We start from the raw sequence: 26,948 nt of genomic DNA, 5'->3' as shown, positions 1-26,948 counted from the left end.
AGGTAGTAGGTGAGCACCTGCCTTCTCAGTATCCCCTGGTGTTTTAACGGTCAGGAAAGTTTGTATTAGCCTGATCAACATCGGTAGTTAGGTACCGGATCCCTTTTATCGCTTTCATTCAAAAGGCAAATACGTCGATTTATTTTTATTTTAATAGGTGGCAAGGCGGTCTTGTGGTTTACCGTTAGGATTGTTGACTCAAAATCCGAAGGTTCTGGGTTTGAATCCCTGGCAGTTCCTATTGTTGTGCCCTTGGGAAAGGCACTTTACACCTACTTCCTCACTTGACTCAGGTGAAAATGAGTACCTAGCTCGTCCTCTTGGATAAGATGTTAAGCCGGAAACCCCATGTAGAGGCACACCTTGAGCAGGGGTCCTTCCCGGTGGAAGTACTTCAAACCTCACAGTCTGGTCTCAGGTTTGACATCTTGAAGAGGTGATAGCCACCTGTTATGTCAACCCTTCCACAATGTGGTAGATTTTAATAAATCACAATTCAACGAGTACAGGGTAGGGAACCCACGTGTACTGAGAGAAAGAACGGATGGTTGACTGGCTATTTTTATATATATATCAGCAACATACGGACCATTTCCTTAATTGACGGAAATTCCTGTTGACTTTCTTAAGGCTCAGGTATTTCCTTCCTTGTGCCGCTCCTTTCTTCAGTAACGTGACGCCACACGAACTGCACCCAACCATGTAGAATACCCCACAGCTAAAGGCCGCTATCCTGCTTAGTGACAGCCCATTCGTAGAAAATGACATCGCTTCAAGCAACACCTTCAGTCATTTACAGATATCTGTTTCCGGCTTTAACATTGTCTGAAAACCATGAAAAACAGCTGTTTTTCGCATACCAAAAATCATCAATGGCTTCGCTCTCAAACCTACCTACATGATACACACACACAGAACCAAAAACAGACATTTCATAGCCTCCTGTCCAGACTTCTAGCCGGGTAGCGTTTGTCAGTCTACGAGCGAATTTTAGCCGCTAGAGCTGTGGTTTCGGGGAGGAGGGGAAAGGTATCTTTTCTACAAGGGATTAAAGGATTGAAGATATCAAAGAGGAGGTAAACCTCCTTGAAGATATCAAGGGATTGAAGATATTCATTAGTAAGTCTTGCTTTGGTGCTGTTGCAAGCCCCGTTAAGTTTTACGCAATGCAAGGTAATGTCAACTTGATGCAAGCCCCGTTAAGATTTGCGCAACGACAGGTAATTTAAGTTGTATGTTGCAAGCCAGACTGTCAAGTTTGCGCAATGACAGGCAATGCTAAGTTGATGCAAGACTGGGAAAGACTTGCGCAATACCAAGCACTGTAATCCCATGTAATCCCAGAGCTTTACCTTAAGTCCAAATCTCTCGAGTTTTACTAAACAATAGCTATAATCACCCACTATAGATATAAAGAAAGAGATTGCCGCTAGCTTGTTAAATCGGTCCCTTTGTTCCTTTCTTTGAAATCAATCGATAAATACGAACGTACGGAAATATTACATTTTTTCGCATAACTGCATTATTATCAGTTTGGGTGGGAAAAAAATCTCAGATTTTGAGTTAGTCTGCTGAGGTCATGGGGTCACTGAGTCGGTCACCCAACATGTACCCAATACTACTTGCATATCTGTATATAATGTGTGGTAATGATAAGTGTCGTGCACGAGGTGTGGCTGTCCTAAATCACGGAAACTCCGACAGTTTTTCTTATCCTTAACTCTGTCGCCGTGTTTGGTTACAGTCGAACTGCCGACACCACAGAGGGAAGCAGCTGGCGGCTCTCGTCAGGCAAACACGTGAAGAAGCGCCCCCTTTCGGAAACATCGACCAGAACACTTCGGAAAAGTTGCCACCTGACCACGCGTACTACACCAAGTCAGGCGCACCGTCAGATACCGGTGAGTTACGTTTTGACTCAGGGGGAAACGCTGCCCCTAGACACAGTAAACACCTATCCTTTATAAAGCCACGAGGATGAAGCATTGTACTTAAACAGGGGGTATAAAGTAGGCTCAAACTAAAACCGTTCAACTTTTCTAATGACTCGTCGAAACTTTGGGAACAAAAAATATTTGTTAATAAGTGCTATGGATTCGTCATCTTCAGATACAAGGAAGTACAATTTCAGTAGATCGATACTTACAACAAAAACTACGTTGTAGGTTATCTAACATCCGCCGATCATAGATTTAGTCAACTTTACACAATCCGAACTCAGACCACGCCTGTCATGTTGTATCTCAAAATAAAGAGGATGTTCATGAAATCCTAGGTGTGGCTGTTTGACCAGAATTGTCCGTTAACCGTTCCGTTATTGTCCGGTTTGTGCAGCCGACAGTTTGCTGACCTTCCCGCCCAGCGTGCCCGAGGCGTCGCACGGTTCCCCCGCCCAGCCCACAGACCCCGGCTCCACCGTGTTCCCGCTCAGCTTCGTCAAGACCGAGTCTTCCAGCGACGACGGTATGCTTACCTGTTCAAATTTCAGAACAAGGAGATTGACTGGCCTCCTATGCAGATGTTTCTAGTGGCCTCATGATGTTTGTTGCCATGAGCGCGGTGGTTTCTTTTCCCTGGGACAACTGTATCGGGGGATAGCTGTATGTATTTGCCACTTGTCTGATTGAAACGAATGCAGGCCACTAGAAAAATCTGCGCAGGAGGCTGATGTTTTGACGTGTACGTGCTTCTTTTTTGTCTCCCTGCATCAACATATAACGCTAAGAACACAACAGAAGCAACTGATGCATGTCTGAATACTGTTAACCAAAATTGGCACCACCTGATTGTTGTTAACTAACGGAGGCGCTCCATTTGCAGTGTTGATAACCTTACGTTGTGTTCTCCACAGGAAGCGACAGTGATAACAACAGTGACATCAGTGATAACGTGCCTACAGACGAGGAGGTAGTCGAGGTAAAGACAAAAACTTTCTTTCCTTTGCTAAATCTCAATGCAGACGGTCTATTTTTCGTATGTCTTGCAGCGTGACAAAATCTGGCCCTAAAACTGTCAGAATGTGTTGAAGAATTATCATTAGACCCGAATTTGCACTTAATGAATGACATACGTTGGAAAACAAAAGTAAAACTAAAGTGGACTAAGACTAGTAATAGGTGGTCAGAAACTTGCTAGCCGGTATGAAACAACCAGACGGGGTCTAGTTCTGGGAACGAGACTGTTTCCATGGTAACCTCCATCCTAGAGTCGTTTCACTGGAACGAAACTCTGTGATTGTTCGCCTTCGTGGAAAAAGGTTTCTAACCGTGATCATGTGGTAAACACTTCAGGCCAGGGCTTCCAAGAAGGCCAAAGGAAGGGGGTACAATACAGACCGGTCTTAATAGCTTGTTTGAATGACATTAATGAAATGAAATGATCTTTATTGCATATCCTTGCCCAGACGGGCTAAATGCATACATGCTTTGTCACAGTATAAAATACATGTGGTGCATACATACATAATGTATGTTTGAGTTCTATACTAGGATTCTAAGTACTACATAATTCTTAAAGTTACTGTTTGTCTATTTTTTGGTTCTGGTTTCTTCTCTCTTCTTGAAACACTTATTGATATAATCACACACTTTTTCTACAATGTGTTCATTTCTGCTTGACATAAGATGTATAAATCTATTTTGCTTGGACAGTTTCTTATATTTCTTGTCTAAATCTAGTACATTAAATAACACCTTACGTTCATTTTCATATAAACTACAATCAAGTAAAAAGTGCGACTCGTTTTCTACATATAGATGATCACAGAATTCGCACGTCCTATCGTTCAGAGGGGTACGGTTGTGCCTACCGGATTCTATATGTAAGGGATGGTCACTTATACGAAGTTTGCACATGGTTTTTCGATGTTCGAAGTTTGTAATGTTTAAATATGTTTCTCTTTCATAGTTCAGTTTAAATGTTTTGTATGTTCTTAATTTGTTGCCTTGGTTTTCTCTTCGTCCTTCTGCTTGTAGTTCTGAGTAGAACTTTTGGATGTGGATATCTTTCAATCTCTGTTTTAGTTCTTTTAGATGGGAGGGTGTGTTTAAGTGACCGTTTAAATACAGGTAGGCAAAACCGGACTCCTCTAACAGTTTCTTTACATCAGATAACCAGCAGGGTATATTTCGGCGAACTAGCTCTTGTTGTACTGTATAGGCTTCATATTGTAGACTACTTGGGAGCACTTCGTTAACTAGTCTAAAATAGTAATTGTACATTCGGCAATGGGCCTCTATCTGTAAGGGGAAACGTCCTAGTTCCGCTCTACATGCGAAGTTACTGGCGTTCCTACGGACACCAAGAATGTATTTACAAAATTTCAGATGTACAGTTTCTAATGGCGATTTGTCGTTCAAACTGTTACTGCCCCAAACTTCGGAGCCATACAGTAATATCGGTACAACACATGTGTCAAACAGTTTACAGTGTAATGATACAGAGGATCTGGTTTCTCCGAGAGTACTTCTGATGTTAAACATTGCTCTTAGGGCCCTCTTTTGTAAATTTTTCATGGCAGTGCTAAATGTACATCCTGCTGTAAACACAACTCCTAGGTAGCAGTATGATTGAACTATCTCTATCTCTTTATCATCTAGTGAGAAACGAAGGTTAGAAAATAAGAGGCCTCTTTTGTTGAATATCATTACTTTAGTTTTTGCCAGGTTGATAGTTAACTTCCATTGTTTGCAGTACCGTCCAAGGGTGTTTATTGCTTTCTGTAATCCCTGCTCACTTTCCGATAATAAGACGATATCATCGGCATAAAAGAGGCTAGTAACTTTGGAATGTTCTAGTAGGGGTGCGTCTAGGTTTTCTGCGTTGAGTTTATCTATGAGATTACTGATGTATAGGTTGAATAGGGTTGGGCTTAAAACACATCCTTGGCGAACACCAATTTCAATGGGAAAACTTTAGTTAGGCCTTCTTTAGTTTTAACACTGGCCTCAGATTGGTTGTATAGGTTTTTAATTACATTGAAAAATTTGCCTGACATGTCATTGGAAAGAAGCTTGAATAAAAGTCCCTCGTGCCAAATGGAGTCAAAAGCTTTAGACAGGTCGACAAAACATGCGAATAATCGTTTTCCCGACTGTGTGTATTTGGAGATAAGGGTTTTTAATATGAAGATGTTATCTGCTGTCCTATAATTTTTTCGGAATCCGGTTTGGTTTGGTTTTGTGATTTCTTTTTCTTCGAGGAAGGTTGAAAGTCTTTTGTTTAAAATCGAGGAGAAAAGTTTTCCTAAGCAGCTGGAAATGGCTATTCCACGATAATTGTTTGGGTCGTCTTTTCGCCCTGTTTTGAAGATGGGGACGATGTAACTTCTCGACCACATTTTGGGGAAAATTCCTGATGAGAAGGTACTATTAAAAAGTCTTAAGAGAGGGGTTAATAGGATATGTTTTCCTGCTTTCAGCATTTCATTGGTGACCATGTCATCCCCGCTGGCTTTTTTGTTTTTGAGGGCGTGAATTGCATCTTTAATTTCAGAGGCAGTGATTGGTTGGTCCAAGGGTCCTGGACTTGGCTTATATTTTTGGAGTGCCTGAAGTTTGCGCAAAATTTCAATTTCAAAGTTATGATCAAAGTTTTCTTGTTTTAATCTGGATTTGCTGTGAATGTTTTTGAAGTGCTCGACCCAGGTGTCGGCTGGTAGATCTTCCTGTGATACTGGTTCGGTCTTTTTTAGTTCTTTGAGTAAATTCCAGAAGGCGGTGGGGTTGTTTTCTTGGAGGTTTTGTAGGCGCATCAGACAGTTATTTTCGTATTCTCGTTTGCGTTTTCGGATGAGTTTATTGAACTCCTTCTTTTTTCTAAAGTAACTTCCTCTTAGGGACGGATTTTTTGGGTTGTGCATAAGAAGGTATCTAAGATTTCGCAGTTCTTTCCTGGCCTCATAACATGATTTGTCGAACCATTTTTTGTTCTGTTTTGGTCCTTTGTGTCTTTTGTTATCTTTTACTTTTAATGATATCCTTCCGGCCATTTCTAGAATTTTCTGGAATTTACTGACTTCCTCATCAATGTAGTTACCTGTTGATGTGACATCTTGTCCAGGTGATAGGAAGTTATTTAATTTTTCTGATATCATCGGACTACATAAAGCCTGAATGAATTTTTCACTTGAATTTGAGTCCCAGATGAACCTGTTGGGAAGAGGGTTTAATTTACTTTTGCGCGTTTTCGTATCCTGAATGTGCCAGTGTGGCGTGTTTATATTTAAAGTTATCAAGCAGTGATCCGAAAACTCTGATAATTCGTGAACTTTGAATACATTAATGTTATGAAGAAGTGCGCTACTTGTAATGGCGTAATCCACCGTGCTACAGCCGTTAGGCTGGTAGCAGGTGTACTTTCCATTTAGATCGCCCAGGATGCGACCGTTTAGAATGCGCAGGTTTGAATGGGAACATAGTTGAATTAGGTTCTTACCAAAGGGGATTTTGGGGGGGTTCTGTCAGAATTAATTCTGGGGATATTTGGGTTAGAAAGGGGAATTTCTTCTTCAAAATCCGGGTCAAAGGGGTCCTCGGTGAGGTCTTGTAGAGAGCCTATCCTACTATTGAAATCTCCCCCTAAAATAATATAGCCTTTGGAGCTAAAAGTCGCTATATCCCTCTCCAGGGTATCAAAAATACAATCATCCGCCCTTTTGTGGACATTTGAGTATAAGGGACTTATATATACCGTACATATAAAAACATCTTTTGATAGTCCAAACAAGTCTTTTGATACTCGAACCCAGAGTAAGTCATCCGATGTAGAGTGTTCTCTTCTTATAAACTTTGTCAATTCTTTTCTGAAGTAAAAGATTATCCCACCAGAGTTTCTTCTTGCCCTTCTATGTTTTTTTCTTAAGGATGAAAAGTGATGGAAATTTGGAATGTCTATTTCTGAGGATTCGTTGCTCCAGGTTTTGAGAAGAGAGAAGAAATCTAGATTGTCTACGCTACTTCTAAAACTATCTTCCTTAAGTTTTTTCCCTAAGCCATGGATGTTCCAAAAACCTATGTTCAGCGAACACCTCATATTCTTAGCAATATCTCACAATTGGAACAAGAGGACATGTGTTCCTACTTTTACGACAAGAGTATTGTTGCATTTAAGCTAGTATATTAGCAGTAAGCTAAGCTTTGTTTTTTTTAACATAATACATAGTGCTAGACTAATAGTCATTGAGGACATTAAGTCGTTGCATACAAGTATGTTCTAACAACCTCGTAAGGATATACCGTCATGGGTTGATATGCTGCGTAGTCGTCTCTCTAGCGCCGGTGAGCTTCGCGGTGCTGGTAGAAGTCTCTCTCCCGCCGGTCAGCTTCACGGTGCTGGTAGTAGTTGTCTCTCTCGTCTCGGTGAGCTTCACGGTGCTGGTAGTAGTTGTCTCTCTCGTCTCGGTGAGCTTCACGGTGCTGGTAGTAGTTGTCTCTCTCGCCTCGGTGAGCTTCACGGTGCTGGTAGAAGTCTCTCTCCCGCCGGTCAGCTTCACGGTGTTGGTAGTAGTTGTCTCTCTCGCCCCGGTGAGCTTCACGGTGCTGGTGGTAGTTGTCTCTTTCCCGCCGGTCAGCTTCACGGTGTTGGCAGTAGTTGTCTCTCTCCCGCCGGTCAGCTCCATGGTGCTGATAGTAGTTTTCAATGTACCTGGGCGGACACACTGGGAACTGTCCAATGTAGTGGTCTTCATGTCCGCGGGCTGGCGGGGGCTGGAGGTCCATGGGCGGCTGTCGCCTTCCTGTGTACGGGGGACTCGCCGAGCCTCCTGTGTGTGGTGGAGTCGCTGGTCGCCCGTCATTGGTTTCTCTCTGGGGTCGATGGGGTGTTTGGATCTTTGTTCGAGGGTTCCTCTGCACTTCTGTCATGAAGACATGACCTTGGTCATCCGTGGGGCCTCTATTTGGGCACTCGCTTGGTGCTGTTTGACAAGGGTAGTGGCGGCCTCCCTCTGAGGGTCTTGCGCTGCTTCTCGTGTCGTTTCTACTCTTGCTGGTTCGCAGAGGGAACGAGGGTTGGTCTACCTCACGAGGATGGGCGCCACGTCTGTCTTGGCCGTTTCCGTGCTGGACTTCAGCGGCAGCTCTCCTTCCTCCTCTGTTGTAGGCCCCCATACCAACAGTGGGGTGGATAGCACTTTTCCAGTTGGCCGCCATCACTTTCAGTCCTGACTTGTTCAGGTGATAGCCGTCACGGTGGTACAGAGACGGTTTGATTGTCTTCCCGTCTCCGAGGTTGTCATTATTGACAACATGAACGAAAGGTAACTCTTGGCCGAGGACGTGTAGGAAACTGTTCACGTCTTGAGACACTGCCATTAGATGTTCGTCGTTCCTCGGGGGAATGGAGGAGATGACGACAGCTGTGTTGGGGTATTTGTCGTGTGTCGTCATGATCAGTTGCCTGATGTTCTCTGTCACGCCTTGTGCAGCTCTCTCCTGTCTGACATCGTTTGTTCCCACGTGGAGCACGATACATTTTGGGTCTTGGTGGGATGTCGACTTGATGAGGTCTGTTGCTTGTGGGACAGTCATTGCTGCATATTTATGGACTTGCTTGCTAGGGTATAGAATGTTGGGCATTATACCTCTCGTGTTTGAGTCACCCGCTATGATGATTTCTGGGTGTGCTGAGTTGACGCTGCGTTGGTGCTCATGTGTACGAACTTCCTGTGACGGGTTTCGGCTGGTATTGCGAAGGTTGATCGCTTCACGGTTGTTAGGAACGCGTTCTTCAGACTCATTCTCCGACAGAGCCTGGAACCTATTGTCGGTGGGAATGTTCGGCACGGTGACGGTGGGTTCGTCTCTGGTCGGGGTTCGAGAAGTCCCTTGTACCGGTTGTGGAACATCGGTTTGAATGGAAGCACTTTTCACACTCTTTGTTTCCAGTGCTGTGATTCTGTTGCGCAAGTTTTTGTTTTCAGCCTCGAGAGTTTTGACACGTTTCTTTAGCGCTTCCATGTCACATTCCTTTGCCACTTTCTCGGTAGGCGCTTCTTTTGTTTCGGCCAATTTGCATTCAATGCGCGAAAGGCGTTCCGACAACATGTCCATTTTGTTGTCATCGTTTGTGATTCTACTGACCAGAATTGCCTCAAGCTTGTCGATGTTTACCTGAAGTGACTGGAGCTCATTGTTGTTGTTGTTGTTAGTGTCTTTCGGCTTTTCTGTTTCTGCTGTGACAGAATCGGCAACTACAGACTTTGGGGTAGTTTCTTCTTCACGTGTAGAAATCTGTACCTGGTGTACCTCAGGCCCCTGGTGTACCCCTGCATTTTCACATGGATACTTGATGATGCATTCAGCACAAGTGAATTCACTTTCTTCGTCTTTGATCAGTTGCCGGAGGAAGAATTCGTGTAGGCCGGTACAGGAGTAGTGGAACCATTCCTGGCAGTTGTTACACTGGATAACGCCACTGTCTTCTGGCCCTGGACGGTCGCATTTGTGACACATGGTGTCTTCGCATCCAACTTCGTCGTCAAGGCATTTTGATAGCTGACTTTTTAGTTTCTTCAAAGGTATACAACACCCATAGGAAGCATGCTGAGCCTTGTACAAGTATCTTGCTTGTCTGGTATACATGTAAGGTTACTGAGCCGATCGGGTCTGCTTTGGTGGTATCATGATCAAAGAAAGGGACAGTCAGCTGATTGCCATTCCTACCCTTGTTGTCGGTAGAAGTGTTGTAGTGAGATTCGATGTTGTCTACCCAGTGTTCGTGCGATCCAGCCGGGATATGTATAGTGACGCTATTCTCATTGTACTGCACAAAGTAGTCATCGGTTGGCTTTGCCTTCTTGTCTCGCTTAGTCGGTTCAACGATTACATTTGAGTTGTCGTAATGCTGTCGACGATCTGCGTTTGAGAGGACGTAGAATGCTTTGCTCACCTCCGAAAAGTGCTGGCGGGCCTGTGTTAGCAGCCGCTTGTCCTTGTCCTTCGTCGTATTCAGGGCTTTGTCATACTTCTTCACTGCTTCCTTGTAGGCCGCCGTAATCTCAGCTTCAGTAGCGTCAGTCGTGATGCCTAGCAGTCCGTATAACTTGCCAGGAGAGCAGGAGCCGCGATCTTCTTTCGCCATTTTGTCCGCTTGGTTCCGACGGCTTGGGTCGGCTTGGTCTGGGTCCTTTGTTCTCGAGACGCGATTCTGTTGCTCAGTCCAAATTTAGGCTTTTTGGATCGTAGATAGAAATATTATGCCCCAAAGCACATACAATAAGGTAACAATGACGTTACTAATGGTTTGGGTACGTTTTAGATAGCACTTTTGTCGTAAAAGTAGGAAAATCCTCAATATCAGGTGGAGCGACTATACAGAGACGTCCGTCTCGCCGCCATCTTGGATTATAATGACAATCTAGAGCTCAAGTAACGACCCACCCTATCCCCTCAAGCCCTCCATTCCACACGGATTTTTGATACCCTAAATTCTTTTCTTTTTTTTATTGTACTGATTGACAGTTTTCACTTTTAATTTCTATTGTTGTATATTCAGGTGTGTTTTACCTTTGACATTATGGATCAATATTATGTATGTTCTGATATACAGTTTTTGGCAACAAGAAATCTGTCATTTTGATGCTCAGTATTTAATCTTTTATCTATTTTTCACTACAGGACGTACTAGGACTGGAAGAAACCCACAGCAACAGAGGCAACAGTCCCGCCCGCGATGCAAACGATCTGGAAGAGACTGTCTTTCCCAACTCCGAGTCCTTCCCAACCGCTTTCATGCAATCGCCGGGACAGTGGCCCTCTAGCGGAACCATTCCAAACTGCAGCACCCCTGGTTGGCTCGCGTCCAACTTCCAGAACACCGCGGCGTCCTGTGCGTCCTCCTCGGCCAGCGGCACCCCCAGCCCCGCCGTTGTCGTCCAGCCGGCCCGCTCGCTCGACCCACTGACTAACACCGACAGCTTGCTGCCAACGTTAGGCATCGACGAGTCAACCATGAAAGAAATAATGAGTATCCTCCTCAAAGCAAAAACGACCCCTCCCGGACAGACAGCGTACTCCACCACGCTGACGACAACCGCCAGGATGACATGGCAGAGCCCACAACATGCTGGGAACTATGGAGGACTGACAAACATGGACCAGGGGAACAACGCGCCAGCACAGACAGAACTGATGCAGACTTCGACCGCTTCTCCCATCCCAGTCCCACGGACCAACTATCTTTACACCACAGGTAACTTGCTACATCTAAGTCAATACTGTAGTTTAGATGTCTTCAAATTTTCCTCTTGCTTGTGGCATTACAAGTATGTACTTATCTAGCTAAATCATTAGTATCAAATTTGCATAGCCTTGCATGTGCAATTGAATTATGCACCATTTGCTACAATTGTCTTTTCATTGATGTACCTTTGTTAAGGACTTCAAGAGACATACATGCACATGTACTTTGTACTGCGTACTAAAATCAGTTTGTTTTCCATCTACATTATTTCGTCTTCATCATTCAGCATTTATATATTTCATATTTCAAAAGAAATAATCCAAAGACTTTTTTCCAGGTGGTTCAAACCCCATGGACCACTTCAATGGTGCCGTGCCGGTAACTTCAGCCCCTGCCCAGCCCCAGTCACTGCTACACAGTCTGGTCCAGGGCAGTCCCAAACTCATCACAACTACTACTGTTAGCGGGTGAGCACCCCTCAAAACCAAAATGGAACGAGCCACTTGTCTTCTACCCTTTGAAGAATAACAAAGCTTTGACAAGCCTCAAAGGTGGTGTCACCTATAGATGTTTTCTGTACACAATGTTTGTGAAGAGACTTAAAGTCGGTAAATAATCATATTAAATATGGCCAGTCATAAAATATAAGTTATATATACATGCTATTCATAATGGAGGTGTATGGGATATTTGTGTGCATTTTCTGCAAGAAATTGTTTCTGCTGAAAAGCATCTGTAGACTGTATTTGATACATGATAAACCAGTCAAAGAAGGTAACATACAAACATACATGTTGGTTGTATGTTTTTAACTACATATACTGTAGTTTAAAAAGTCCTGCTTGGTTCAATCACATGGTGAAGCTTTGAGTGGTGTTGACAATATATGCAAGTACAATTTATCTCAAATTGTATCATGTTGTTGGATTTTTAATGGCTTTTGTACATACATTGCTTTTGTTGATCAGCAGAACTGACTGTACCATATTCAGCTAAACAGTGCCTTATATCACTGTGTAGAAAATGTTCTAAACTACGGTGTAGCATGTACATAGACAGGATTGTGAGCTTTTTAAGTACTAGTAACTGGAATTGGTCCACATGATACATTTGTATACACCACTGCCAGAAGTTTTTCTAGTAGCTCTCAAATTTTAAGCTAAAGCATTATTAAAATGTTGACCAAGCTTGAATGTAAAATTTCTGATTGTTGCAAGATTTAGAATGTTGATTGTTGGTGATGAATTTTCGATTGAGTACAAACAGCAACATGCACTCCCAGAAAAAAGGATACTTTGCTAAATTTGGAATTCACACTTTTCTGTATGCATATAAGATTTCAGATTTAAACTACATGTATATACAACTGACACCCTTTACAACAAACACTATTGCATGTTCTTTGTAAATAGATTGATTTGTGAGAGAATTGGACAAAGTCCATTTATAACATGGAAGGAGGTTGGCTATTGTACATTTTCAATATCTTAAAGATTTCCACAATATGTGCTCACTATATTTCATGTAATATTACATTAAAACAAAACATTTTGAGTACGCACAGTACCAAGACAATGAAATATCAACTTGAATCCTGTATCTGTTCTATTTGGTGGAGCTTTATGTTTGTCATATACTCAGGACTTGTTCATGTCACTGTTATTTTTGAAAGCACAAAATAAAGTTATAACATTACATTTTCCCTGTGGCTCAATTCATGGACAAAGTGTATATCTTTTAGACAAGCAAGAACACTCAATATGTGAACGTTAGTCAAATATTTTCTCTTCAGCCAGGTAGACCTTCTCGGAGTACCTAGTGTTCAAGCAAAGTCCAACTGGACAAAAATCCTTCTACAAATGACATGTGAACTTTCTACAGTTTTAAATTTATTTAACTAACACTTAGTTTCTCAAATAGATACATGTGACCCTATCTAAACATATAGCTGTAATACCTGAGAATCTGGTACACTAAAAGACACACTTCTTCCATATCTCATGTGAAGTAACATCCTCAATGCCTAGATTACTCTGACTCTATCTTAAATAAGGGAATGCCAATTTTTTCCCTTTGCTCTTGGACATTCAAAAATTCTGCACAAGACCATGAAGACAGGTCTGTTAGGAAAAGCTGAGTCTGACCATACTCACTCCCTGAAACTGTGTGCACCAAGGCCTCAACTTGTAGTCCAAGAACTGCAAGGTGTGGCCTTAAAAAACATTTGTGACAAAACTGTTTATGTTCATTATTTACTTGGATGTTTGTCAGGTATATTATTACACAGGTAGCCAGTTGCTGCTGCGAAACTGGTGTGTTACGCCAAAGGGCCGTTATACTGGCTATACAGATACTTCTCTCTCACTGCTACATAAGTCGTATGTGATTCATGGACAACATGTGTGCAGGTTTGCTCCAGAGGTCTCTTATTTCCATGTACATGTATCTTGTTTTAAGGTCTGTCAAACAAGATATTTTTGTGGCCTTACATTCACACTCACATGTGAAAAGTTCCCAACTCTTTTGGTCATCCAACTGTGTGCACAGTTAATGATGACATCACCACTTTGTGTGGCTACTGCTACCCCTGTTTGCTCCAAATCCTCCACCTCTGCCCCTACCCCCTCCGTTAAACCTTCCCCCACCCCCTCTCCCCCTGCCCCCTCTTCTGTCTCCCCCCCTGCCAAAGCCCCCCCTGCCAAAGCCCCTTCCCCCTCTGCCTCCTCTGTCTGTCCTCTGCTCCAAGTCAGGCAGCTCTGTGGCCACTTCTAACCTGGAATCGTAAGAACCTTGGAACGTGTCCTGTGGAACAACAAATTCTGGGTTAGGAAAGATTTCCCATGAGTGGTAAATGGACTATTCATGGGGGATTTCAAAACTTTTTCAAAATACAACAGAAGGGGTATAGGATTTTTTTTCCAAGTTATTGTGGATAATTATGTAGATGTGCTGCAGAACGAGGCACAACACGTCTGTGCTCCGATCCAAGGCACAACCTTTTCTCTGGCTGTATGTTAAACCCCACTGTCATGGATCCACACAAGGAGGTCTGGGTGGGATAAACGAGATACAGCAACCAAATCTTATACAGAACTCAGTAAAATTAGATAAACATGTAGCAAACATAGTTGTCATGTAAGTGGAACAAATAAATTGAAAATCAGAACATTAAAATTGATGACAGCAGTCAGCATAAAAAGTACTGTACAATGGAGAATAAATATGTAGAATAAAGAGAGAATGGGAGATCAAGGTGTCCAAAGTTAGATAAAACCCAATAATAAAGGGGAGGAAAAGGTATGTAAAACAGGGTAGGGTAAGGAATGGAGGTGGATTTCTCCCTTAAACTATTGAATTCTTTTTTAAACAGCCAGGGATCACTAGTGGCTACCAGTATCACATGTAGTCCAACATCAATCGAACAGGACTCACCAAAAACTGGTCTTCCATGGAGGAAGGCACATCAAAAGCAACACCCTGTGAGAAAAAAGGAAAACAGCTGTGGTCATCGAATATTACCACAATGTGAGGTATGGACAAAGTTCTAATGCAACATTGACCAAACATCCAACAGAATACATAGTTTTGTGCAGGTGCAGTATGTTCAGTTTTTCACCTCTTACCTTGTTATTAGTAAACATGGTCATTCCCTTGACATTCTGGTCGATATCTTCGCCGAACCTCCGTTTTATTGCTGTCCAGAAGTAGCCCTTCCCGCGGACGGGACGGTCTGTGTGGAACAGCAGCGTTGTGTACCCCTGTACAACAAAACAACAACAAAGTGTTTATTCTCGATCAAAAGCTTTCCTTGGGCTGGTGCTAAACTCTTATTTTCACACAAAGTCTGAGAAGTACTATTACATAGACATGTGTGAACGAAAGAACCTAAGAAATAAGTAACCTAATAAGACAATCAACAGAAGTTAAACCAGGAAAATGTTTGGAAACAGCTGGAAAACCAAATGAAATTGAGGGCTCTTTTTCAATAGCAACACACACGAGCATTTAGGATATGATTTGAGCAACAAACATCCTTCAAAAAAGAATGCGAGAACAAAGTTCCTGAAGAAGTAATATCGCTGACAGACGTTACCTCATCTGCATTCAGCAGCGACCGTTTCTTGATCTCAGTGGAGCCTGACATGACGGCCAGCGCTGCGGCCACCGCGTTTACTGCTCCCTTCTCCGCTATCAGCTTCTCCGCAGCCTCCTGGAAATGAGTCAGCATCTTGTCTGGGACCTCCTCAATGGCCCTGGGAGGGAGACATGGTTTATTCACTTCTCAACAAATGACATAAACATACTTTAGTCAATCATAAGATCTTCATTGATACTTCATCAATTTCACTGTTTTAGTTGTCACTGTAAACCATTCATTAAGTCACCACAATGTATTTGTTATATCCATACTTTTTGCTGATAAACACTAGGGCTGATCATGACTTCATGAGTGGGTTTCTATATCCAAATTTAAAAACATATGCTTCTCCATTGTGTACAGTCAAACATGCCCAAGGGGCCACCTCTTTAAGCTGGCCATAATGTTCACCCTTTTCCGGTCCCAAATTGTTTCCCATACGTGCAAGCATTAAGTGACCTGCCCAAGAAGACCACTTTATGATGACCACTTGACCTCAGTCCCCTGGGTGGCCTTCGTGGACAAGTTTGACTATATTTTTACTATAATAAGTCTATTCTCACCTTGCAGAGTCATTGGCTGCTGCCTTGACGATGTCGTCCGGCTGCGGAGCGTTGATCTGTCGGAACTTGATCCCGGCCCGTCTCTCCACGTAGCGCAGGTCCTGTTCCCTGTTGGGTTTGTAGAAACAGACACAGACGCCGGTCCGTCCAGCGCGGCCGGTACGACCAGACCTGTGGATGTACGAGTCCACGTCCTGGGGAAAACACCAGGAAACATGCGTAAATAATTTCATCAAGAGACTGTATACGAAGGTTCTTTATTATAATTTTTCGTTGGATGTTTAGGCAATGTTGCATCAGAATTTTGCCCTTTGCAGACGATCTCTTTTCCGACACAATATTTGAAAACTATAGATGGTATGTCATCCTTATACATTGTATGACCTTAAACAGAGACAATATACACAAAACATCACAGGGTTTATCAAAGGCGCAGTACGCTCCGCCAATTTGCTCTTTATCACTGAAGAAGTCTTTATGCACCATTCTGACTAAAAACACACCACAGCCAACCATCCTTGTATACTAGTCACTCACCGAGGGCGGTTCACACTGTACCACCAGGTCCACTTCAGGAATGTCCAGTCCCCGCGCTGCCACATCTGTAGCTACCAGAACCTGGATGTTTCCATCTCGGAAACTCTGCAATAAGATATGCCACTGGTCATTATGGGACTAGACAAAAAGAGCTGAAAGCCCAAAACATCATATCTGAGAATACATTTTCTACGTAAACTTACAATGTGACATAAAGCTAGCAATCGGATTGGTGGACAGGCATTATATGAGGATATATGTAAAGCTAAAATCATGGCATCGTAGCAAAATATAGGACTAACATGGCTATGAGGATATGTAAGTCTAAAATCGTAGCATCATAACAACATGCAACAAAGTAACACTAAAAAAAACATGGTTGCCATGACCTCTGACCTTGAGTGTGAGCTCCCTCTGTGCCTGAGGGATGTCCCCATGTAGGACCTGGGCCTCCTGTTTCAGGGCCCCCTCTAGGACCAATTGGTTGGCTTCCTTCTTGGTCTCACAGAACACCATGGCCCTGCCGTGCTGACCGCTGTACATCGTGACAATGTCCGCTATCACAGGGGCACGAGCCTGCCAGCCGCACCGGATAGCAAGATGCTGGACGGAAAAAAACATGGCGAATCGTTGAAAAATGTTCAGTGTTGTAAATTGGCTATCATACATAATTAGTTAAGATTATATGCTACAAGTCTATAAGCCCCAGAAATATTACGTCACCGGAGGTTACTATTAAATTTACCGAATCTTTCCATACATAAGCTTATCAAAGAGAAGAACTCCAGTACCAACATAAGTACAATGGCATTGCAGTACCATACCTCGACTGTGGTGGCGCTTCTGTTCTGCTCAGTGCCAATCATATCCACATGCTTGGGCTCTGCCTTCATGTACTTGGTGGCGGCCTCGTGCACCCAGTTTGGCAGCGTGGCCGAGAAAAACAGCGTCTGTGGGTTCTGTGACTTGTCCTCTGGAAAATAGCAACAGCAAAGGTTGTGATAAAAAACAAAGGACGTCAGAAACAGCAATATGGTGAGGAACAGGTCTTACAAACAAGAATGCAAATACACAAGACATTCACCTCAAAATTCATACATAATATTTACTACAGTGTACAAGGGATTTGTCATTGTAAGGCCACATCTAATCATCCCCTAACAAATAACATTAACTTGCTTTAGATTGGCAGCACAATCCTCTGAAAGTATAAAGGGTTCGGTAAAGAGCATTTCCTCAACTTTTCTTCAGAAGAGGGAGCTCAATGTCATCATAGGATTGAGGTAGGTGTTCCCTTAAAGCAATAGTAAATAAGATTTTCACTGTTTCAAACATCATTGTTTTACACAGTTTCTTGCGCTATAAGCCTACCTGGGTTCATAATGACATTTGGGGAGTAAAAGATCAACATCGTTGCACCGCAAAAACACGCCGGAAGCTGCTGAAGATACCCGAACGAAAGCCGCTGTTTGTTTACATTATCTTTAGGAGCCCTCCTAAAAATACAGCAGGCCTAGCAAAACTTTTTCTCGCACTGCGCTTGCCGAGTTGCCGGAAAAGCGAAATAGTAGCGCTGATATGTTGAAAGTTAATGAAAACGACAATCTAGATGAGAAAATTTCAATTGTTTACATTTACAGTATTAGCGCAAAAATCTTCCATAACATCGCCTTAAAAATATAACGAGAAGCTACCTTTCTTGTACGCGGCTTCCAAAATTTCGTCCACTTGTTCCACCATGCCCATCTCCAACATGCGGTCAACCTCGTCCAACACGACATGGCGCAGCTCCGACAGGTTCAGCCGCCCGCTCCTGACATGGTCCTGGATACGTCCAGGCGTGCCCACCAGGATGTCCAGACCCCTGTTGATGGCATCATCTGTATGAGAGAGAGGTGAAAATTGTTGTTGCATGCAGGTATTGGCGCCATCTAGGAGAACCTTTCAGTACTGCAATTCCAGATTGTGTACATAATGTTTAAACATAATGGAGTTTTGCCCATTTAAAGAAATCCTGTTGCTAATGACAAAGTTAAAACCATCCCATCATCTTGACAGATACATTTTATATATCAGGAGACTAGGATTCAGGAAGGGGGACCAGACTGTCCCTGTACTATGAAAACCAGCTCAAATCCATGAGCTACTTTTTAGAATGGTCACTACTACTACTACTTCACTTTGTCCTGAGAGTGAAACTTTGCACATTTAAGATGTGGCTACTACTAAAACTATGTAGATGTGCTGCAGAACGAGGCACAACACAGTCTGTGCTCCGATCCAAGGCACAACATTTTCTCTGGCTGTATGTTAAACCCCACTGTCATGGATCCACACAAGGCAGTCTGGGTGGGATAAACGAGATACAGCAACTTATCTTGTACAGAACTCAATAAAATTACATAAGTAACTTAAAAATATATAAGCATAATTGACAGTCAAGTGAGTCAAAAAATAATTGGAAGATTCAAGACGAAAACCAAAATTGCTTAAAGAAATTATCACAATATGAGGAAAAATGGGAAATCATATGTTCAAATATGGCTATAGCTCAACCATTGGGTGATAAAAATGGTATGACTAAAAGGCAGGGTATGGAATGGAGGTGGATTTTTCCCTTGGTCAGACTAGTGAATTTTTCTAAACAACTACACTGTTTGAGAGCACAAAACGTCTTAAATTTTTATCTTCATACTCAGTTCTTGGTATTCATTTCTCACACACACTTCTGTTTCAGGTAAAAAGGACAGAATTTTCATTGCCGTACTCTGTGGAGGATAGGGTGTCCCTCCATACACACAGAATGAGGTCAGTTTGGTGCTGATACTCTTGAAGTCTTCATAAACCTGGAACAAACAGATGCAAGTTGTTTAAAACATCATCAAAGAACAGCACCCATTGTTGATTAAATGCATAGAAATTATGATCTAAAAGCATGGTTTAATTTAAATGCCCCCCACTAAAAATGTGACAAAATCTAAGTGCTCTATCAGTTTCTTTGAAAACCTGATAGAGCACCTAAATTGACAAACATAAGACAAACAAGAAGTGCTACATTCTGTCCATACCTGAATGGCCAGTTCCCTGGTGGGAGCGAGCACGATGACCGATGGTGCCCTGCCCCGCTTGGTGGACACTCCTTCCTTCTGTAGCCGCTCCACCAGTGGGATGCTGAAGGCCAGCTACATAGGAAAACCAATCAGAGATTTCACGCCCACTGGCATACAGGAACTGCACTGCTCCCTCTGGCAGAGCATACTCAGTGGACTGCCCCCCAAAAAATTATGTTTTGGGGGGGTGACAATTTCTACCTGTAAAACCGCATGTAAAATGCCTTTTTTGCACAGCGCGCTGCCTTTCAAATCTAAAATAGATACATACACAACGCACACACGCAATGAAACACACACACACATCAGACAATTGGAACCTAGTGCTTCACTCCTTCAGAAAACTTCATATAGTGTCAACATATCACATATTGTATGAAAGAAACAAGCTTACCGTCTTCCCAGTCCCAGTTCTTGCCTGAGTGATGACATCCCAGCCGTCGTACACAAAGTCAAAGGTCTTGTACTGAACTGGGAACAGCTTCACCACATTACGGGCTGGAAAAAATCACTAGCATGTTAATAAAGGTCATTTAAATGAACTACTAGTACCCAAGGACACTGTTAGCTGCACTAACCAGTTCTTAGTAAGTTTCTAAAATCATTGTCATATTAATAACAACTAGATGTATATATAAACTACCTATTACAATCTTTTTTTCTCAAATGTATATAACCTGATATAAACAGACTATTAGTAGTATTACTGTACAGACCTTTCAGTTTTGCAACTGTCTGTGCTGTGATACGGAAGTTCTCAAAGTCTCCCTCCTCTCTTGTGATGGCCCCGTTTTCATTGGCACCATTTTCATCTGCACACTTGGGAAAAAAACAGGCGACTTAATATAGCAGACTGCTAAACCTTGATCCTCAAATGATCAAAATTGAAAAAAAAATGTAGTGCAAGTAGGTGCTAAATCTTTTGATGTGCTTATAAACCTTACATTTAAAATAAATAGCAATTATTGCACAAAGCATTAACATATTCTTTACCTCCCCATCCGAAACAGAAGTACCATTCTCTGCATCGTCATTTTCTTCTTTTATCTTAATCTTCTTTTCTTTGTTCTTCTTCTGTTTCTTGGGCGTGTTGTCCTCGGCTTTGGTCTTCTTTTTCTTCTTCTTCTCTGGTTCTTCTGGTTCACTTTTCACAGCTTTGGGTGCCTCTGTCTCTAATTTTCTCTTCTTACTTTTCTTGTCTTTCTTCGCCTTCTCTGGCTGTGAACAAGTAATATGTAGACACATGTCAATCATGTTGGCTGTCTTTCTCAGCCCCGCCCATCCACAAAATACACAAGTAATTTGCATCAGGTGGGCAACGTACAATCCTCAGTAAGTATAAAGGGTTCGGTTAAGAGCATTTCCTCAACTTTTCTTTAGAAGAGGGAGCTCAATGTCATCATAGGATTGTCATGATAGTAGGTATTTTAATTCATAATTTACGAATATGATTAAAGTAGCTTTTGACTTTGCTTATATTTTTCCACCAGCCTGCAGTCTCTGTCCAGAACAACCAGCTTCAGAAAAACAGAAGTACATTTGGAAAATATATTTTTGTAACTAATAGTACACAGACTCAGAGCTAACTGTTAAATGACCTAAACTTTATAGACTTTCAGTACCAAAAAGAGCTGGGCGAACCGACCGACCACGTGTCACAAAATAAAATTCACTAAAACTTGAACATACGTGTAAAACTAGGCCTTTTGACAACTATGAGCATAGAGGAACAACAAAAACGCCAGCTCTCGCTTAATATCTAACTTAAAACGTTATATCAAGGAAGTTTAAACCTCCTTGGTTATATAATAAATTTTCCAGATGCAAAGCTAAACTTGTCCCAACTTCTATAAAGAAATATTCTCACCGTTCCGTCGATTTTCTCCTCACAAACCGACTCTTCTGACACCTCCATGTGAACTGTTTTCTTGGTCGTCTTTTTAACAACTTGTGCCGGCATTTTGACCGGCAATATTGCAGTAAAACGTAAAGAAAAACGAAAGATTTTTCTCCGAAGTTTCCACGTGGTGATGAAATGTCCGGCTCACCTTTGACCCAACGCGCTAAGCATGCTGGGAGAAGCTAAAGTTGAAAGTTCAACGGTTAATTTTTCCATGTTTGGGCATGCGCACTAAAACAAGTGCCCAAGGCCATAGGGAAGTCACAAAAACAACTTTTCTTTATAATTTTGCAAATTTAGGTTCGGCTGCAGACTGTCAGGAATGAGACGCGTATCGTGGTATGGCTGAAAGCAACGAAATTTCCTGTAAAAATCAACTTGACGTCGAACGAACGAGAAAAACCCCGGAGAAGAGCGGAGCACGAGAAGGGGTGTGCACGCCTCCCCTCCCCCGCCGCTGCCGCCCGCTAGCACATCAAGTCGCCGGGCACCGATATGGACAGGGCAAAACCAAGAAAGGTCAGGATTTTCGCAACAAAACCGACATATATGAAATAAGCAAGCACTGCTAACCGTTATATTCTGGTAGATCACCAAGGGACTGTATAACATGATTTGGGATTTTTCCACACCAACATCTGCTTGGAGAGAAGAAGCTGCTTTGGTTTTTTTGGCTTGTGTGTTTGTCAGTCTGTGTGTGCATGTCTGTGTCAGTGTGTGTAAATATACACAGTGCAATCTTGCAATGCATGTTTTGAGACACAACGCAGTATTGGTAAGGTGGCAAATCTGCCATTTCTGATAGCGTTCCTAGTGTAAGTAGTTAAGATTACTAGTATTTTGTGGTGTGAAATCCATATTTTGGAACATCGTTGTCAATTTCACTGCACGCAGTTGATAAGTCACATTTATGGATGGCAGTTACTTTGCCATCACAGCATTTCACAACGAGCATCATTGAGGATTCTTTTCTGAAAATTCGCATGCGTTTTTCCAGGTATGTTACAGCATGAAGACGGGACGTTACTGAAGCCCCTACAGCCGCCACCACGTGGCCAGAAGGAACTCGGGTTTTACCAGAAGATTTTTGACGAGAACACAACGAATCAGGACCTGCTGACTTTAAGACTTTTCATGCCAAAGTACCTGGGGAAGTTTGTTCCTGAGGATGACCCTTCACGTATCCTTCCCAAACCTCCCTATTCATAAGTATCTAGTTCTAGTTCTATATAATACTGGGCAAAGCCCTATCTAGGGCATCCCGTCCTAGCCTGGTTACCAAACCTATTATAGCTCCCGAGTCCTACATCCTCTCCGCAAATAGATGGATGTAGGACTCGGGAGCTATAATAGGTTTGGTAACCAGGCTAGTGCGGTGAGGAAAATGTGCATGAAAATCTAGTTGTAGCACATACTGCACCTGCACAAAACCTGTATATAGCACTTTGGCACTTTTGTTAAGTCCTCAAGCCACTGTCATCAGCATATTGCTACCCTTTGGAAGCTTTATTGAGGCGCGTACTCTACCTTAAACATTAACACCATACCATACTTAACCTTAACCTTCCCCAGAGGTTTTTATCAAGCTGGAAGACATCACCAGAAAGTTCCACCAACCCTGCATTCTAGATGTCAAGGTGAGTTGTTTTTACTAAGTCTAGGCCATCAGTTATGTTGATATTTTGTTGGCCCCATTTTGTGTCCATTGTTATGTTGTGTCCTCTGAAGACTGACCTGTGACAAATTTATGATGAAATTGACAGTTACTGATAAATATGAACCGAAAGCTCAGTCACCCATGAAGGACCCCTGTATCTATCAGGTGGGGAGACGCTGCTACGATCTGGAGGCCACTCCAGACAAGATTGAACGAGAGAAGAAGAAGTACCCCCCTATCGACATTGTGGGGTTCCAACTCATGGGAATGAGGGTAGGTACTGTCTCAAACTTTTAAGAAATCCCATTAATTATTCTTTACAAATACAGTATCTTACATTAAGTATAATTGACCCTCTAATTTTTTCCTGCCCTAGCTGTCTGAATGTGCAATGACCAAATTATGCTCTTTACTTTACATGGTTGGGCAAAGAGCTCTGTCACTCCAAAATCTTGATACAGTAGAAGCAAGGAAATGTACCAAGCACAAGGAAAGAATCACCCTCAAACCATTCATATAATGAGAACTGTTGATTTCTCTTCCAGATCTATAAGAGGAAAACAGGAGAAGTGGTGTACTACGACAAGAAATATGGGAGGAGCCTGGATGAAAACCATGTCGGCATGGGTGAGAGAACTGTTTTGTTATCCATAAAGTAAAGAATTGTAAAGTTCTGTGTATGTTTGTATAATTGAATTAATGGATTTGTTGACAACCAACCACATAAATATTAAACTATGAAAATGAGCCTTTTGAAATCTGATTTCTGCATCTTTAGAGAAGGAACAAGTTGATTTCACAGGAGACAATCTTACAATAATGCTAATTTCTAAGTACCATTGTACCATTTCTTTGGTCCACCAGGTCTGACTAAGTACCTGACCATGGATGGAACCTGCCAACTACAAGTCGGAGTGCTGCAGGCCATCTTGTGTCAGCTGGAGAAAATCAAACGGTTCATCAAGACACAGTCTCAGATCTGCCTCTTCTCCAGCTCCCTCCTCATTGTTTACGAGGGGGAGCCCGAAAACTCCACGGAGAAATCCAACTCCGCAGAGCACAGTGCAGAGTACTCTACAGAAAACACAGTCACTATAGCAAGTGGTGACATATCTTTTGATCAAATTCACCACTTGTCACATTCCAAGGGAGATAAAAATGGAGCAGGGCAAGAGGGTTTGAGAGAAAGCGTTTCAGACCCAAAATTGCGGCAAGTCCCATTCCAGAATGACTACAGATCAACACAAAAGGCAGTCAAAGAGAAAAATGTAAACGGACCACACACACAAGTGTCTGGGGTAGAGGGAATGGGCAAGACAGAGTCAACTGAACAGGCTATCACAGGTCACTCAGGTTCACCAAGAGACAGGGATGCTGATAGGTTACCGGAGGTAGAAGATGGGTTATCCTGTCCAACCAGGGACATTGATACAGACTGTATAGCTCAAGCTAAGATAGATGTAAGAATGATTGACTTTGCCCATGTGTTTCCCTCTGATCACATTGATGAGAACTACTTGTATGGGATAAAGAACTTAATAAGCTATCTAGAAAAGATAGGTATATGATCAAGACAAAAAGAATGGACTATTTTACAAAGAAAAGTTCTCAAACTATTGTAACATTCCCCTACAAGGGATAATGGGTGAATATTTTTATTGGCAAAAGTCTGGGAAATTATCATCAAAATTAATTATAATCAAATACGTCTATTGGGTAGATAGTTACTTATTATTTTAGGTGAATATTTTGTATAAAATATTGTCAAAAGCAGTCCGTCTTGCCAGGTTTTATTTCTCATGTTGCTTATGCATTTGTACTATCAAAAACCGTGATGCACGTATGTTGTTGAAAAGAGACAAGATATATGTAAGATTCAAAACATTAGGGCAAGTAGGGCAAATTACATGTCCTTTTCATTAAAATTCTGTTATTTTGTTATTATCGTTGATAGGGGTTCATATTAGTTTTGTGATTATTTTGTGTTTCAGTTTTATTGTTACATACGTGTGCCACTTATTTTTGCATGCCGTGGTTTTCTTTTGTATGGTATGTTTTGAAAGCCAAATAAAGATAATTGAAAAAAAAAACAGATTCAATTGCATAACTGGTAAACAACATTGAGGCATAATACAGCAGTTTTGCAGTATTTTTTTTTACTTTTTTTTGTACTGGTTGGGTTTCTCAACTGTTGATATGGACATACCTCTTCTCCTATTGATACATTGGTATGTAAAATACATCTGTAATACTAGTAGCCAGTCTGAAGAATGTGTACATGCTATACTAGTACAAGGTACTATCATGTACAGCTAATGAAGTAAAAGCACCATAAACGTGCCATACCACGTTTTCTTGCTTATGCTTATGGCAATATCCCTAAAAATGCCTCTCCTATTAGGTCAGTTAGTCCTCTCCATGACTCAAGCTTGTCTCAAGCATTGATGTTTTTGACTTAGCTAGGGAGAAGAGATGCTGTTCCAGTAACACAAATTTAATTCCAGCGGTCTTTTGGCCTTGCACTGAGCAAAATCGTTTTAAAAATGCATGAAAGTCAATGTTCGGAACATGTAGATCAGATGTTTCGACTTCTCAAATGATAGTCCTTCCATGGAAATTGTCTATTTTAGCAAAAAGCCATGAAGAGGGTTAGCTATTACAGATGGATATCAATGGTCTATTTTCAATGTTGTCCTAAACATTTGTAACAGTAGTAGCAGTAGTCCTGTATGCCATATTTTAATGGTGTGGTCTTCGCCTAGTCTGGTATCCAGACATCGGTTTGGTCCATCAAACTCACCTAAGACTGACATTACAGCTCCTGTTGTGGTCTTCTAGTTACGTCTTGTGCCAAGACTATTGTATTAGTGAATTGTATCATATTTAGAGATACGTGTAGTGTGTACTATCAGTACACCAGTTGACAGAATGGATATTGTGCATAGGTTTTGATGATGGAATCATGGCATTATTGAGTATGAGGCCAAAGAAAAATGAACATTTTTTTTTCTTAATGTTAAAGGTATACAATGATGTTACTGTATACACTACTCTGGGAACAAGACCTGAATCGTACCTCTCATATGTTCCTCTTGTGTTCTTACTGCCTCAGTGTTGTTCAGAATATGATTTTTCAAGCCTTCTTGTAGATCTACAGAAACAACATAGCTGAAAATTTTTGAAAAATGACAACAATAATATTCACTTTTATACAACCAAGACCAGCAAAAAGATATTATTTTCGTGTATTGAGCAAAAAAAGTGTCTACAAAGAATAACTATTAGTACTAGTATTATACATGCATACAGAACATGGGACGGTTACTTAAGGGATCTTGATATTTTTCGCCTTTATGTTGCTTTGATGACAAAGAGCTGTGAAAGATTGCGCTTATTGTAAAAGTTCGTCCGACGACGCCAAAGTCTATTCCGGATCCTAGCGACTTGGAAGTGAAGTGCAGCAGTCTGGACAACACTTGCTACTAGATCCCAATCGCCAATGTTTCAAAGATTTACCATTTTGTGTGTAAAATTAGTATTACTATTAACGTTAACGATACTAACATGGGGCGTTAGAATGTAGCATATGTTAGTCTGAACGTACAACAACAACATGACCATGCACAAATGCCATGTCTATATCGTTATGCGGGTGTGGTTAGAATGTAGGGAACCGGGTGAGTGAGAAGAAGCATACCTTGAATTCTGGGCGGTTTGTTATCAGATCGTTTCTGATCCCCCTCCCCACCCAAAACGTCCCAAAAGCCGATAATACGGGACATTGCGGCTTTAGCAGATCATCATATCACCATGTTAACCTGGCTGGCATAGCTGTTCCGATCCAAACTTATAGTTATGTTCT

The 26,948-nt window shown here is 41.9% G+C and overlaps 4 protein-coding genes across 6 annotated transcripts in view; 2 read left to right on the top strand and 2 right to left on the bottom strand.

Moving 5' to 3' along the window:
- LOC109478712 (interferon regulatory factor 2-like) overlaps window positions 1–11,854 on the top strand; it is a 22,412-nt gene extending 10,558 nt beyond the window's left edge. For both annotated transcript variants that reach the window (XM_019780435.1, XM_019780426.1), the window contains exons 6-10: window positions 1,745–1,901; window positions 2,335–2,463; window positions 2,852–2,916; window positions 10,617–11,190; window positions 11,519–11,854. In XM_019780435.1, coding sequence (XP_019635994.1) covers window positions 1,745–1,901; window positions 2,335–2,463; window positions 2,852–2,916; window positions 10,617–11,190; window positions 11,519–11,652 — 1,059 coding nt within the window. In that variant the 3' untranslated portion in view covers window positions 11,653–11,854. The remainder of the gene's footprint in view (window positions 1–1,744; window positions 1,902–2,334; window positions 2,464–2,851; window positions 2,917–10,616; window positions 11,191–11,518) is intronic.
- On the bottom strand, window positions 6,455–10,080 carry LOC109478697. Its single transcript, XM_019780397.1, is given in 2 exon segments — window positions 6,455–9,495; window positions 9,497–10,080. Coding segments are annotated over 2 exon segments (2,811 nt in total). The 3' UTR covers window positions 6,455–7,268.
- Window positions 11,855–11,986: 132 nt separating the features above from the next.
- On the bottom strand, window positions 11,987–21,621 carry LOC109478703 (nucleolar RNA helicase 2-like). 2 transcript variants are annotated; one of them, XR_002140753.1, is made up of 16 exons: window positions 21,397–21,621; window positions 20,523–20,747; window positions 20,246–20,348; window positions 19,924–20,027; window positions 19,488–19,601; window positions 19,187–19,265; window positions 18,114–18,299; window positions 17,244–17,392; window positions 16,816–17,022; window positions 16,420–16,524; window positions 15,883–16,076; window positions 15,275–15,434; window positions 14,805–14,939; window positions 14,614–14,658; window positions 13,666–13,983; window positions 11,987–13,606 (listed from the first exon to the last, which is right to left on the bottom strand). XR_002140753.1 is itself a non-coding variant. In XM_019780410.1 (15 exons), exons 1-15 carry the CDS (start codon window positions 21,487–21,489, stop codon window positions 13,741–13,743), a joined length of 2,142 nt encoding a protein of 713 aa, XP_019635969.1. In that variant the 5' UTR covers window positions 21,490–21,621; the 3' UTR covers window positions 11,987–13,740. The 2 variants fall into 2 exon arrangements, 1 of the variants encoding a protein (XP_019635969.1); XM_019780410.1 differs by having other exon boundaries at window positions 11,987–13,983.
- A 41-nt stretch (window positions 21,622–21,662) lies between these two features.
- On the top strand, window positions 21,663–25,687 carry LOC109478728 (inositol polyphosphate multikinase-like). The gene is made up of 6 exons (XM_019780447.1): window positions 21,663–21,948; window positions 22,427–22,609; window positions 23,002–23,066; window positions 23,252–23,359; window positions 23,632–23,713; window positions 23,951–25,687. Exons 1-6 carry the CDS (start codon window positions 21,771–21,773, stop codon window positions 24,652–24,654), a joined length of 1,320 nt encoding a protein of 439 aa, XP_019636006.1. The 5' UTR covers window positions 21,663–21,770; the 3' UTR covers window positions 24,655–25,687.
- Window positions 25,688–26,948: the final 1,261 nt, after the last annotated feature.

This window comes from Branchiostoma belcheri, unplaced genomic scaffold (genome assembly GCF_001625305.1).
Source record: "Branchiostoma belcheri isolate BF01 breed outbred unplaced genomic scaffold, Haploidv18h27 scaffold106, whole genome shotgun sequence".
NCBI lineage: Eukaryota > Metazoa > Chordata > Leptocardii > Amphioxiformes > Branchiostomatidae > Branchiostoma > Branchiostoma belcheri.
Note: the sequence above shows the minus strand (reverse complement) of the source record. Positions and strands in the feature narration are given on the sequence as shown.